Raw genomic sequence first — 15,310 nt, 5'->3', positions numbered from 1 at the left:
CCTAATAAACTACGAAACTAGAGTGAGACAACAGAAAAAGGCGGAAGAATATACGTATCGTGTCATGTTTATATTCGTATTATTCTTATGCCTAATAGTGATACAGCCAGAAATGAAGCAAGGCAACTGACTAGATTTTTAAAGCTACGATGACTCTAATTTCTGTGCAGAATTTTATGTGCTAAAGAAGCGGCCGCAAAGATTTTCAAACGGAGAAAAATTTTCGCCTAACTCTCGTTCAGAACATGTTCTATCATACGCAGTCTATTATTTGGTTCTTGTTGATCGTTATCAAAGAAAGCAGCAGTGTAAGTAACAACAAATAGCAGTCTCTTGCCATTGTTTCGCTAGTGAGACGATTACTCTTTTTTGTATTGTAGGCCTAAGCGGCGGTAGCGCACACAAAAGCAAGCCATGCCGCGAGCGGCGACAGGCCGTAAACAGGCAGTATCAGAATGCGACAAACAATCCATGACACAGTAAAGTAATGCATTTTCAGCTTAGAGTGACGTAAACACGTTTAACAAAGAAAACAGAACTTATAAGATCAAAGCAAAATAAGCAATCGATTCAAATCAGACGAAGCACGTAAAAAAGGAAGGGCACTCGTATAAATACGGACAGAGCGCCTGACGCAAGGCAATGGCTACCTGGTAAAAGTGCTGTAGCTGTATCGTCATTCATTCGATCTAAATTGTGTCTCATATTACAATGGACCAACTACGTTTCGATTTGGAGGTGCGGCCTAAAACTTGTCTCTCCCCTTGAATTTCGAGTCTCAAATTTCAGGTGCGGCTTAGATTCGGGAATTTTTTTTTCCTTTATTTCGAGTCTCATTTTTCAGATGCGGCTTAGATTCGAGTGCGGCTTAGATTCGAGTGCGGCTTAGATTCGAGTAAATACGGTACTGTGCCCCCACTGAGAGAATCTCTGCTCTTCTAGACCAACACCTTCAACCTATTACCTGGAACCTGTCCTCCCATATAAAAGATACCAACCATTTCCTCGACCGACGCCCCACAGTTCCTGTCCCTTTACCACATAGTGCCCTGCTTGTCACTATTGATGCCACCTCGCTGTACACTAACATTCCTAATGTCCATGACCTTACTGCTATTGAACACTACCTTTCCAGATGCCCTATGGATTCCAAACCAACAACCTCCTTCCTAGTCTCCATGACGAACTATATCCTGACCCAGAATTACTTCTCCTTCGAAGGCATTACCTACAAACAAACCCGTGGTTCGGCTAAGGGCATCCACATGACACCATCCTATGCTAATCTATTCATGGGCCATCTAGAGGAATCCTTCCTAAAAACCCAGAATCCTAAATCCCTCACCTGGTTCAGATTCATTGAAGACATCTTTGCTATCTGGATTGAAGGTGGGGACACCTTATTCACATTCCTCCAGAACCTCAACAACTTCTCCCCCATTTGCTTCACCTGGTCCTACTCAACTCAACAAGCCATCTTCCTAGATGTTTACCTCCACCTCACCTCAGAGATGGCTACATCAGTACCTCCATCCATATCAAACCTACTAACCACCAGCAATACCTCCACTTTGACAGCTGCCACCCATTCCATACCAAGAAGTCCCTTCCGTACAGCCTAGCCACCCATGGTCGTCACATCTGCAGCATCTGCAGTGACGAGCAGTCCCTCTCAAAATATACCGAGGGCCTCACTGAAGCCTTCACTGAGCGTAATTATCCTCCCATCCTCATACAAAAACGAATCTCCCATGCCTTATCTTTCCAGTCTCCCACCACCTCCCAAAGTCCCACAGTCTGGCCACAGAGGAGCATTCCCCTTGTAACTCGGTACCACCCGGGACTGGAGCAACTGAATTACATTCTCTGCCAGGGTTTCGATTACCTCTCGCCGTGCCCTGAAATGAGAAATGTGCTGCCCACTATCCTTCCAACCCCTCCTACCATGGTATTCCACTGTCCACCGAACCTACACAATATACCCGTCCATCCTTACACAACCCCTGCTCCCAATCCCTTACCTCATGGCTCATACCCCTGTAATAGACCTAGATGCAAGACCTCTCCCATACATCCTCCTACTACCACCTACTCCAGTCTGGTCACTAACATCACCTATCCCATCAAAGGCAGTGCTACCTGTGAAACCAGTCATGTGATTTACAAGCTAAGCTGCAACCACTGTGCTGCATTCTATGTAGGCATGACAACCAACATGTTGTCTGTCCTTATGAATGGCCACCGACAAACTGTGGCCAAAAAATAAGAGGACCTCCCTGTTGCGGAACACGCTGCCAAACATCACACCCCTCATCTCAATGACTGCTTCACAGCCTGTGCCATATGGATCCTTCCCACCAACACCAGCTTTTCTGAATGGCGCAGGTGGGAACTTTCCCTGCAATAGATCCTACATTCCCGTAACCCTCCTGGCCTCAAACTTTGATAGTCACTGTCCTCACCCATCCAGCCCTCACCCTATTCCCATTCCAGCACTACACAGCAGTCATTTCACCACCACACCCAGTCTTTTAATTTCTTTTTATTTCTCTTCTTTCTGCTACTTACCCCCTCCCCCTCTGCACCTTCTCTCCTATCCTCCGTCTAAACTCCAACACTTCGCTGTCTGCTACTCCCACCTTACTATCCCTTCCCATCTCCCTCCCCACCCAGCCTCCTCTTTACCCCCACCAAGTCACCACTCCCATCATGTACTGGTGCTGCTGCTCGCAGTGTGGTTTCAGCTCTCTTGAGTCAGCAGACGTGTGTGCAAGTTGCATTTGTGTGAGTTTGTGTGTGTATGTGTGTCTACTGCTGACAAAGGCCTTTATGGCCAAAAGCTACAACTGTGTGAATCTTTTTGTTGTGCCTATCACGGCTCAGCATCTCTGCTATATGGTGAGTAACAACTTTCCTTCTCTGGTATTGATACTTTTCATTTTGGCGCATGTAACTCATTTCACTTAAAGGAGGCACACTGTTCCTGCAATATGAGAGGTGCTGAGTGCCTGATTTACTAAGTTTTCTGTAAGTTTACACCCATCTGGCAACTCATAAGTTGCCAGTTAATACAAGCTTTCAGAGACAAGCAGTGTTAAAGCTGAGGACAGGACCAGCTGGCAAGCTGAAGGCTGTGGGGGATTTGTGAAGAAGTGGCAAGCTACTACAGGTGTACTCGCACGAGGACTCAGAAAGTCCAGCCAGTTGGATGGTGGAGGATTAGCATCTGACTGACCTCCCACTAACTGCCATGTGTGCACTGCACAATATTGGCTACAATATTGATATTTAAGTTCCCAATTATCTACATTAAAACGAAGTACCCCATACTCTTTGTAGCAACAAGACAAATTCAGTTGTCTTTCAAATTTGTGTATGGCCAAAACTGTAGACAATGGGCTATCTTCATGATTTTGGAAATTACATGAAAACACTTAATGCATTGCTGCATGCAAACATGTACATTTACAGATGACTGACTGACTGACTGATTGACTGAGGGAAGTCATGGGACCCAATGGTGAGGTCATCAGTCTGGTGATTCCAAAGATACTTGCAGAAGAGAGCAGGTCTGCTAAAAGTGGATGGATCTAGTCAGAGGAGTCAAATTACAAAATGAGAAAGTTAAAACACACACAGTAGAAGGCATAAAAGGGTACACTAAAGCTAAAAACAGAGGGATAAAAGAGTGGTCTTTGCACAGGAGTGGTCATGGGTCCCAGACCAAGAAAACATGAAGAGAGGTCCCAACCGCTACCACCCAGCCCCTGCTCCTGGAACAAAGAAAAATCTTATATCTGAAAATAAAAACCACTTTTACAGAGGAAACTTAGGACCAGTTCAACCATCCATGAATCATCTGCTATTATTAAAGATAAAGACTCTGGAAGACTAAACTTAGTACTAAGGGTGAAAAGAAGGGGATATTCCACCAATATATGACATACTGTCAGTCTGGCTCCACAACCACATTGTGGGGGTGGCTCATCACGCAAGAGAAAATAATGGGTGAACCTGGTGTGACCAATGCAAACACAGCATAAGACAGTGGACTCCTTCCAAGCGGAAGGAAGAGCCCCAAACTGCAGTAGTCTTCTTGATTGTGCACAACATATTACTGAGAGCAGTAGCACATCATATGTCATTTCACTTTTGGGGAAAGAGAGATTTCATGTAGATCCACATATCTGCACCTGTAATCATGAAAGGGAATGGGGGTAAGTATGGCGAATGACAGTGATTTCGAGTGGTCGCGCTAAAAGCAGAGACGTTCCAACGCAGCGGAGATTGACTGTGCATGGAGCCCCTTTGGTTTCTTGATTATTCTTAGTTTTTGTATTTGACCATTTCGTGTTGGTTTCTGGAATTATTTTGTGAGTTTTTGAGTAATTGCTAATTTGATTGTGTTTTGTCAGTCAAACAATAATAGCCAAGTAACACTCTCAAGAAGTTCTGCAGTATTTCAGCAATATATATTAGTAACTTGATAAGTATCTGCTTTTCTAGCCAAATGGTCAGCCAGATCATTCCCTAGGATGCAAACATGACTTGGGACCCAGAGAAAGACAACTGAGCAGGCGGCATGCCCAAGGGCTGATAGAAGGTCATGGATAGCAGGGACCAAAGGGTGACCAGAACAGCATCAGATGATAGCCTGCAGGCTGCTCATTGAGTTGGTACATATTAAAATACTGTGGAGGGAGGCCTGAGAAACAAAATGTAGGGCCCTGTTAATGGCTTCCAACTCTGCTGTGAACACACTAAATGATCCCAGCAATTAATGCATCTATAGACAGGATCTAAACAGCAATTGTTAGCAGACAATTGCACCAGTGAGTGGTAGAAGTCACACACGTTTATCATATCTAGTTTCAGCATGAAAACCATTTTAAATATGAGAAAATCAAGTAAAGAAGCCAGAAAATTCAAATACAGTATCAACATTTGTTATACAGACAGGTCTGTAACGACCTATGCCGAGCCTTCATCCTCAAGTATTCAAAATTTCTGGTTTCGGTTACAGAAATACTCAGCCGAGTTTTGGATTCTGAATTTGCACGACTATTAGGCAGTTTTATAGTGATTCAGACATGGAATGTACTTGGATATGTGGAATTTGAACTTTTATTTCTTTTGAATATTTAGCTACAGGACTTAGCAATATTTCATCACAGTTATTTTTGTTAACCTATGATGCATTAGGACATTGTACTTACATCCCTAGCACAGGAATTAAGGATATAGATCCTGTATGTACTCTCAGATACTAAATTTTACTTCATGGAATTCAATTCTGGGAAATCATAGTGAGATTCTCTTTCATACATGTAAACTTGTAATAGTCACTAGTTATTTCATGTATGTTGTTTGCTGAATAAACAACAAATTTTAATTCAGTTTCAAATGACCTTTCTTTCAATGAACATTTTCACACTTTTACTGTCAGTAATTGTTAAATTTTGCACAATGTATCTAACCAGTTACCTGCTACTGAACAACTACAACACAGCTTATTGTAGAAGTGTGTGTACCAGGACTATTCGAAATGTGTCACACATTTGTCCATTTCCTTAAGCATTTTCTCAGTGATTGTCTTTCAGTTTGATCAACTCAGCACGGGAAGTTTACAGGCTGCAGGTTGAATGTCTGGACTCTGATCATATTCAATCTGCATGGAGAGTCAGAATACAGGGAAGGCACATGTGTCTACAAAAACAGAAGAGTGGGGCATTCACACACGGGTGAGTTGGTCGAGCGTGAGATCGTCATATCATATCAAAGGTCCCTCATTCAAAACTTACTGATTACAATTTGTTTAAACTGTTTACACTTGAAACTGTTATATGAGAGGACATTTTCCTGACATGTAAGTAAAATGACTTTTTGGAGCTTGTAGCAATGTTCTTTCAGCAATCTGCTTTTGCTTTGTTAGTTGAAAGTAGCAAACCTATAGACTACATTTGTACAGACAGGCATTGTGTTCTGGGAGAGATATGCAGCAGAACAGACACCACTCATCATGAAGCAGCTACTGAATGTGCAGTTTCACAGAATAAACATAAACAAATGAGGGAAACAACCCATGTAGGAAAAATATATTTAAAAACAAAGATGATGTGACTTACCAAATGAAGGTACTGGCAGGTCGACAGACACACAAACAAACACAAACATACACACAAAATTCAAGCTTTCGCAACAAACTGTTGCCTCATCAGGAAAGAGGGAAGGAGAGGGAAAGACGAAAGGATGTGGGTTTTAAGGGAGAGGGTAAGGAGTCATTCCAATCCCGGGAGCGGAAAGACTTACCTTAGGGGGAAAAAAGGACAGGTATACACTCGCACACACACTATGTGCGGATGGATATGTGCGGCAGAGGTGTCAGTCGAGGCGGAAGTGCAGAGGCAAAGATGTTGTTGAAAGACAGGTGAGGTATGAGTGGCGGCAACTTGAAATTAGCGGAGATTGAGGCCTGGTGGGTAACGGGAAGAGAGGATATATTGAAGAGCAAGTTCCCATCTCCGGAGTTCGGATAGGTTGGTGTTGGTGGGAAGCATCCAGATAACCCGGACGGTATAACACTGTGCCAAGATGTGCTGGCCGTGCACCAAGGCATGTTTAGCCACAGGGTGATCCTCATTACCAACAAACACTGTCTGCCTGTGTCCATTCATGCGAATGGACAGTTTGTTGCTGGTCATTCCCACATAGAATGCATCACAGTGTAGGCAGGTCAGTTGGTACATCACGTGGGTGCTTTCACACGTGGCTCTGCCTTTGATCGTGTACACCTTCCGGGTTACAGGACTGGAGTAGGTGGTGGTGGGAGGGTGCATGGGACAGGTTTTACACCGGGGGCAGTTACGAGGGTAGGAGCCAGAGGGTAGGGAAGGTGGTTTGGGGATTTCATAGGGATGAACTAAGAGGTTACGAAGGTTAGGTGGACGGCGGAAAGACACTCTTGGTGGAGTGGGGAGGATTTCATGAAGGATGGATCTCATTTCAGGGCAGGATTTGAGGAAGTCGTATCCCTGCTGGAGAGCCACATTCAGAGTCTGATCCAGTCCCGGAAAGTATCCTGTCACAAGTGGGGCACTTTTGTGGTTCTTCTGTGGGAGGTTCTGGGTTTGAGGGGATGAGGAAGGCGCTCTGGTTATTTGCTTCTGTACCAGGTCGGGAGGGTAGTTGCGGGATGCGAAAGCTGTTGTCAGGTTGTTGGTGTAATGGTTCAGGGATTCCGGACTGGAGCAGATTCGTTTGCCACGAAGACCTAGGCTGTAGGGAAGGGACGGTTTGATGTGGAATGGGTGGCAGCTGTCATAATGGAGGTACTGTTGCTTTTTGGTGGGTTTGATGTGGACGGACGTGTGAAGCTGGCCATTGGGCAGGTGGAGGTCAACGTCAAGGAAAGTGGCATGGGATTTGGAGTAGGACCAGGTGAACCTGATGGAACCAAAGGAGTTGAGGTTGGAGAGGAAATTCTGGAGTTTTTCTTCACTGTGAGTCCAGATCATGAAGATCTCATCAATAAATCTGTACCAAACTTTGGGTTGGCAGGCCTGGGTAACCAAGAAGGCTTCCTCTAGGCGACCCATGAATAGGTTGGCGTACGAGGGGGCCATCCTGGTACCCATGGCTGTTCCCTTTAATTGTTGGTATGTCTGGCCTTCAAAAGTGAAGAAGTTGTGGGTCAGGATGAAGCTGGCTAAGGTAATGAGGAAAGAGGTTTTAGGTAGGGTGGCAGGTGATCGGCGTGAAAGGAAATGCTCCATCGCAGCGAGGCCCTGGACGTGCGGAATATTTGTGTATAAGGAAGTGTGGTTACAAGGATGGTTTCCGGGGGTAACAGAACACAAGAGAGACAGTAACACTTATTAGACACATTTTACAGTGTAGCCATACAAAGGATTAATCTGGAGCCATCCATAAATGTTTATGATTAAACCTACAGAGCAGTATGTCACGCGATTTGTCTCGCATGCCACAGATAGTTACTAGGGCAAGGATACTGGCCATGGTCGCGAGTGTGATTTTGCTCAACGCTCAGGAAGCTACATGAATGGACAAAAGAAACATTTTGGGCATTGTGATGTCTCATAACCATCATATCTGGTTTTACAAAAATCCCCATGCAATTCCAGAAATAGGAAATCGGCACCGTTTCTCCATAAATGCACAGACAGACATACTTGTTGATAGATTAACAGAGCCACACATGCTACTGACAGGTTAAATGGGGCTCAATATAATTATTTATTTATATTATTATGTATGACCACTGAGCTGGTTGAATTGGTTGAAAAAGGACCTCACCTTGGACTCTGTTTCACAGATCTCAGTTATGGGGACACTGCAGTATAGTGTTGTCAATATATGCCAGCATGTAAAACAACAATCAGGTTGACTTTAAAGAAATAGTGATTCATAATGCTGTACGGCAGAAATATGCATTTTTATGGATGGTGTTCAGATTGAGCCCCTCCTATGATCAATTTTTCTGGTCTAAAAAAATATGCTTTTCCAGATCCACATGCATTGTACTTATCCTATTGTTTGGGTGAGTTCTACAATCTCTCAAAATATTCAACTTTTTTTTAGCTTTTTAATGTCCTCTACATAGTATGTACTGACTTGTTCCACATACAAGCAACTTGATCACATATATAGATCTATAGATCATGTATACCATTAACAAATAAATTCTCCTGGATTAAGACTATCACAAAACCTTAATACAATCAACAGGCAAACACAGACAATTCAGACACTTTCATGTTTGTCAAACATTTCTGAGAGGCGAAATTATTAATCTAAGTTAGTTTTGTTGTTACAAACTGGCAAAACATGAGAAGAGTGAAGTCATAAAAAATGAGGAGGAAACACGAGAAAAACTGAGGTAAAAAAACATCACATGCTGACAGGCCATAAAATGGACAAAATGCAGCCTTGCTGAATCAAAGTCTTCAATAAGGAATTTGAAAATGACAATCACTTCAAAGGCAGACAGAGACATTTACAGCAGCTTTCAAACTTGAAGCAACACAGAAAACCAGTCGAACATGTATAACATTATCACATAAAAAAAAATAAATAAATAAATAAAATGTGACACACACTGATGTCAAAGATGTCATCACTGATGTCTCACAGGTGCCAAAACAGGTCTGGATAACATTTAATTTATATGTAAAATTTTATATGGGTCTGGTGGACTTACTGGCTCTTGTTTGATGGTAACTGAATCACAGATAGAGCTTGTATGTTGTCCTGAGGCCATCTCCTGTAAGAAAAACATAACTGAAGTTAAACTACTGAGAGTAAAGCATACATCACAGCAAAACTAGGTGAAAATATCTAGATATGTAGACCAGTGAATTCTAGCCGTATTTGGAGTCCTGTTTTCATTTTATTTGGTCAAAGGTTTGACACATTTACAATTATAGGATGGAATTTGGCAATTACACCACTCTTAATTGTTCCATACATAATGAAAACCTACAACCCCTTCCTGGTCACCACGACCAACTATGTTCTTCCCCATTGCTTCGATGTCTTCCTTTAATCTGACCTGGTAGGGATCCCAAACATTCAAACCGTACTCAAGAATTTGTTGCAGTAGTGTTCTCTACATTTTCCTTATAATAAGCCTGTAGTATTACATATGGTTCTTTCCTATATGTGTAAGCTATCTCCAATTAATAACAACAGCTGTTTAACTACGTGATCAATAGAAGTGGCTCGTCATAGCAGCATATGAGAATGTATATAGGATGGCGGCATTTTTAAAATATAAATACATTGTAGCAGCTACTTCCAAATAATAACAAAAGTATAAGTTTAAGTATAGTTAATAATGTAAATCATCTTAGCAGCATACCATGCAATGTATTTTTATTTTTATTTATTTATTTTTTGCTTATATCCCTAAAATTCTACCCAATAATGGGAGTTTTCAAAAACATGATGTCTCAATGAACAATTTTATCTAAATTGCACAAAGCTCAATCTCATCACAATCTATAATGTTATCCTTGTGAAATCCTTCACTCACTCCCATTTCTTCACTGTTGCATGTGTTTAAGGACTTTTTCCACCTTCCAGTCAGGTGCTAGTTTCCTCAGAGCAACAGCACTCCCTTGCTATAAATACAGTTGACAACTGATTATACGAAGAAACAGACAGTTCAGCGTTATTTCATAATGCATGAAAATTCTGTAGACTAAACACTAATACAAGAGCTCAGTAATGAGAATGAAATATGGTTAAAGAGCAGATTCTTAAACAGTGAAAAATTACTCTTCTTTCTGAGAGAAGTTTTGCTTGTGATTAGCAACTGCCTTTGCCAATTATACACGAACCAGGGTGGAGCAACATTCTGTTCGTATTCAATATGAAAAATAAAAGAGAAGACCATCCCTAGGAACGGATTCATGTGGAAACACATTATGGAATTTAAAAAAAAAATAAAAAATAAAAGCATATACAAAGGGTTTGACAGTCTATTGCAGATTAAATGGGAAATATGGACACAAATTTTTGAAGACTTCTCAAAACACAAAGCGCATTTTTGTTTTTTCCCTCAGAAAATACAGTAAAAGTAACAAGGTGAATCTCTACAATTGTTTCAGTGTCTCTCATTTATAGAAATGCGCTAATTTCTTCCCTCACCTGAAATAAACTACAGGAGAAGAAAATGTGTCAAAGCTGTGCCAACAAACATTACATATTAACAGAGTATTGTTATTACTGCATGACAACAACAAATAGGACAGAATATAAAATAAAAAACTAATATTGTTGATACAGAAGTATAACAAAACATATTACCAGTTTATATCTTACTAACCACAAACAAAAAGACAATGATATCGTGAGTATAAAAAGAAAAATTATTAGGGTTTCAGCAGGAGTAAGTTTAATAATTAACAAGACAATATAAATATTGGTGAACTACTATAAAAAGAATAATTGACTGATTATCAAAGCCAAGACATACACAAAGACATGACCTACCAGAATATACATGTCTGCTATCTGTGCAGATTATGAAGAGACTGAGAAAAAGATGAATTAAAACAAAATATTGAGTGCATTAAGAGAAAGAAAAAATTAACTAAGTGTAACAGTGCAAGAAGAAAAAACATAGGAACACGAATTAAGTGTAAAAGCAATGAAAGAGGAAGTGGTCTGCTAGAATTTTGTACAGACCTCAACTGTTCTAACAATAATGAAAGAATGTATTATACTTGGACAATATCTACTGCAATTGGTTAAGTTTCAAATTATTGTACTGTCACGGAATCTGAGAATTAAAACCCAGGTTTCAAACTGCAAAAAATTTCAGGAGCAGATGTGAACTATAATCCATGATATATTGATCATGAATCACAGGCTAAATCTGAAGAAACTGAAAAAAGGCAGAATATCATACAGATGGGACCTGGATAAGCTGAAACAAACCAAGACCATTGGACTACAAATCAGAGAATTAGATGATTACAAACTGCAGCATGGAAAAGGAATACAACAGAAAAAGAATGAGTAACTTTGACTCATGAAAGAGGGAGAGTAGCAGAGAATCAAATAGCCCCACAGACACCACAAGTAAAAATTCTTCCACCACACAGTGTATATTAAATTTGATTGATAAAAAGAGAAAATATAAAAATGAAATGGGCCAAATGTATTACAGATGCCTAATAAATGAAATTTATAGGAATTTCAAAATTAAAAACCATGAATTTGATGACTGATGCTGCAGAAGCATGCATAACAATGGCAAAGATAAATGCCATGTACAGCAAAATTATATACCCTGCTTGAAAAAGAGAAGCAGTTTCATGAACATCAAAAACTCTAATAGGAAGCCAGTACTAAGCAAGGAAGGGAAAACTGAAAGGAATATATAGGAGCATACAGGGGAAACAAATCTGAAGACAGTATTACACAAAGGACAAGGAATTAGACAAAAAAAAAATGATATGGAAGATAAGATACTGCAAAAAGAATTTGATAGAAAAACAAAATACCCAAGTTGAAACAGATACCAATTGCAAAGAGGGTAGCTGCTGACAGGTGTTTCTGAACCATGAGTTTATAAGTCGCTGTTGTAAAATATTAACATGAATTACATACAGAAGGATTGAAAAACTGACAGTAGCTGATCTGGGGTGCGATCAGTTTGGGCTCCAGAGAATGTAGAAAAACCAGGAGTAAAACTGACTCTTTGAAGATAGGTTGCACACATACATTTATATACAAAGTTTTAGAACAAGAGTTAACAAAGGCAAGCAAAACATGTTATATGGGATTCTGAAATTTCAGGAATAAATAGAGAGATCAAAAGATAATCTACAATATTTCCAGAAAGCAGTCCTGAGAGTTGAAGGATTTTAAAAAGAGGCAGTAAATGAGAAGGGAATGAGATAGAATAGAAGCTCGTAACCCACATTATTCCATCTGTACAATGGGCAAGAAATAACTTTTTTTAACATGGATGTGAGTTAGTAATTCCTACACACCACCTTTTACACATTCCACTGATAGAAATTCTTCCACTGAATAGGAACTGTATAGGTACGTGATACAAAATTTTAGTTGCAGCCCTGTGAATCCCTTTCAATGCTAAAGACAACCTTAATGTGGAACAAATAACTTCTTTTTTCCTTCTAGTATTGTAATTATGGACACCATTCCCTTTGAACTACAATGAATTTGTTACTACAAACCTTACAAGGGAATAAATATACAGTGAAGATGTATTGTAAATGTTTAACCCCTTGAACAGATGTCTACAAGAAGATCATTGGTAAGCACTGCAGATCATACTTAACACATGTTTTTGAGTAATGAAGACTTTCTTTCTAAAAGTTACCCCAGAACACTATTCCATTATGATGTTACTGAATGAAAATACGCAAAATATGTCCATTACTGATTTCTCTCTCCCCAACATTTTCAATGATTCTAAGTGCAAATATGGATGAACTAAGTTGTTTTTACCCCCCCATGAACCATGGACCTTGCCGTTGGTGGGGAGGCTTGCGTGCCTCAGCGATACAGATAGCCGTACCGTAGGTGCAACCACAACGGAGGGGTATCTGTTGAGAGGCCAGACAAACGTGTGGTTCCTGAAGAGGGGCAGCAGCCTTTTCAGTAGTTGCAAGGGCAACAGTCTGGATGATTGACTGATCTGGCCTTGTAACAATAACCAAAACGGCCTTGCTGTGCTGGTACTGCGAACGGCTGAAAGCAAGGGGAAACTACAGCCGTAATTTTTCCCGAGGGCATGCAGCTTTACTGTATGATTACATGATGATGGCGTCCTCTTGGGTAAAATATTCCGGAGGTAAAATAGTCCCCCATTCGGATCTCCGGGCGGGGACCACTCAAGAGGATGTCGTTATCAGGAGAAAGAAAACTGGCGTTCTACGGATCGGAGCGTGGAATGTCAGATCCCTTAATCGGGCAGGTAGGTTAGAAAATTTAAAAAGGGAAATGGATAGGTTGAAGTTAGACATAGTGGGAATTAGTGAAGTTCGGTGGCAGGAGGAACAAGACTTCTGGTCAGGTGACTACAGGGTTATAAACACAAAATCAAATAGGGGTAATGCAGGAGTAGGTTTAATAATGAATAGGAAAATAGGAATGCGGGTAAGCTACTACAAACAGCATAGTGAACGCATTATTGTGGCCAAGATAGATACGAAGCCCACGCCTACTACAGTAGTACAAGTTTATATGCCAACTAGCTCTGCAGATGACGAAGAAATTGAAGAAATGTATGATGAAATAAAAGAAATTATTCAGATTGTGAAGGGAGACGAAAATTTAATAGTCATGGGTGACTGGAATTCGAGTGTAGGAAAAGGGAGAGAAGGAAGCATAGTAGGTGAATATGGATTGGGGGACAGAAATGAAAGAGGAAGCCGCCTGGTCGAATTTTGCACAGAGCACAACATAATCATAACTAACACTTGGTTTAAGAATCATGAAAGAAGGTTGTATACATGGAAGAACCCTGGCGATACTAAAAGGTATCAGATAGATTATATAATGGTAAGACAGAGATTTAGGAACCAGGTTTTAAATTGTAAGACATTTCCAGGGGCAGATGTGGACTCTGACCACAATCTATTGGTTATGACCTGTAGATTAAAACTGAAGAAACTGCAAAAAGGTGGGAATTTAAGGAGATGGGACCTGGATAAACTAAAAGAACCAGAGGTTGTACAGAGATTCAGGGAGAGCATAAGGGAGCAACTGACAGGAATGGGGGAAATAAATACAGTAGATGAAGAATGGGTAGCTTTGAGGGATGAAGTAGTGAAGGCAGCAGAGGATCAAGTAGGTAAAAAGACGAGGGCTAGTAGAAATCCTTGGGTAACAGAAGAAATATTGAATTTAATTGATGAAAGGAGAAAATATAAAAATGCAGTAAGTGAAACAGGCAAAAAGGAATACAAACGTCTCAAAAATGAGATCGACAGGAAGTGCAAAATGGCTAAGCAGGGATGGCTAGAGGACAAATGTAAGGATGTAGAGGCCTATCTCACTAGGGGTAAGATAGATACCGCCTACAGGAAAATTAAAGAGACCTTTGGAGATAAGAGAACGACTTGTATGAATATCAAGAGCTCAGATGGAAACCCAGTTCTAAGCAAAGAAGGGAAAGCAGAAAGGTGGAAGGAGTATATAGAGGGTCTATACAAGGGCGATGTACTTGAGGAAAATATTACGGAAATGGAAGAGGATGTAGATGAAGATGAAATGGGAGATATGATACTGCGTGAAGAGTTTGACAGAGCACTGAAAGACCTGAGTCGAAACAAGGCTCCCGGAGTAGACAATATTCCATTGGAACTACTGACGGCCGTGGGAGAGCCAGTCCTGACAAAACTCTACCATCTGGTGAGCAAGATGTATGAAACAGGCGAAATACCCTCAGACTTCAAGAAGAATATAATAATTCCAATCCCAAAGAAAGCAGGTGTTGACAGATGTGAAAATTACCGAACTATCAGCTTAATAAGTCACAGCTGCAAAATACTAACACGAATTCTTTACAGACGAATGGAAAAACTAGTAGAAGCCAACCTCGGGGAAGATCAGTTTGGATTCCGTAGAAACACTGGAACACGTGAGGCAATACTGACCTTACGACTTATCTTAGAAGAAAGATTAAGGAAAGGCAAACCTACGTTTCTAGCATTTGTAGACTTAGAGAAAGCTTTTGACAATGTTGACTGGAATACTCTCTTTCAAATTCTAAAGGTGGCAGGGGTAAAATACAGGGAGCGAAAGGCTATTT

General features: G+C 40.7%; 1 protein-coding gene across 4 annotated transcripts in view; it reads right to left on the bottom strand.

The window, feature by feature from the left end:
* LOC124717057 (zinc finger protein 501-like) overlaps nucleotides 1-15,310 on the bottom strand; it is a 295,897-nt gene that overhangs the window by 238,608 nt on the left and 41,979 nt on the right. For all 4 annotated transcript variants that reach the window (XM_047243738.1, XM_047243739.1, XM_047243741.1 and 1 more), the window contains one exon: nucleotides 9,218-9,280. In XM_047243738.1, coding sequence (XP_047099694.1) covers nucleotides 9,218-9,280 — 63 coding nt within the window. The remainder of the gene's footprint in view (nucleotides 1-9,217; nucleotides 9,281-15,310) is intronic.

The sequence above is a fragment of the Schistocerca piceifrons genome, chromosome 9 (assembly GCF_021461385.2).
Source record: "Schistocerca piceifrons isolate TAMUIC-IGC-003096 chromosome 9, iqSchPice1.1, whole genome shotgun sequence".
Classification (NCBI taxonomy): domain Eukaryota; kingdom Metazoa; phylum Arthropoda; class Insecta; order Orthoptera; family Acrididae; genus Schistocerca; species Schistocerca piceifrons.
Note: the sequence above shows the minus strand (reverse complement) of the source record. Positions and strands in the feature narration are given on the sequence as shown.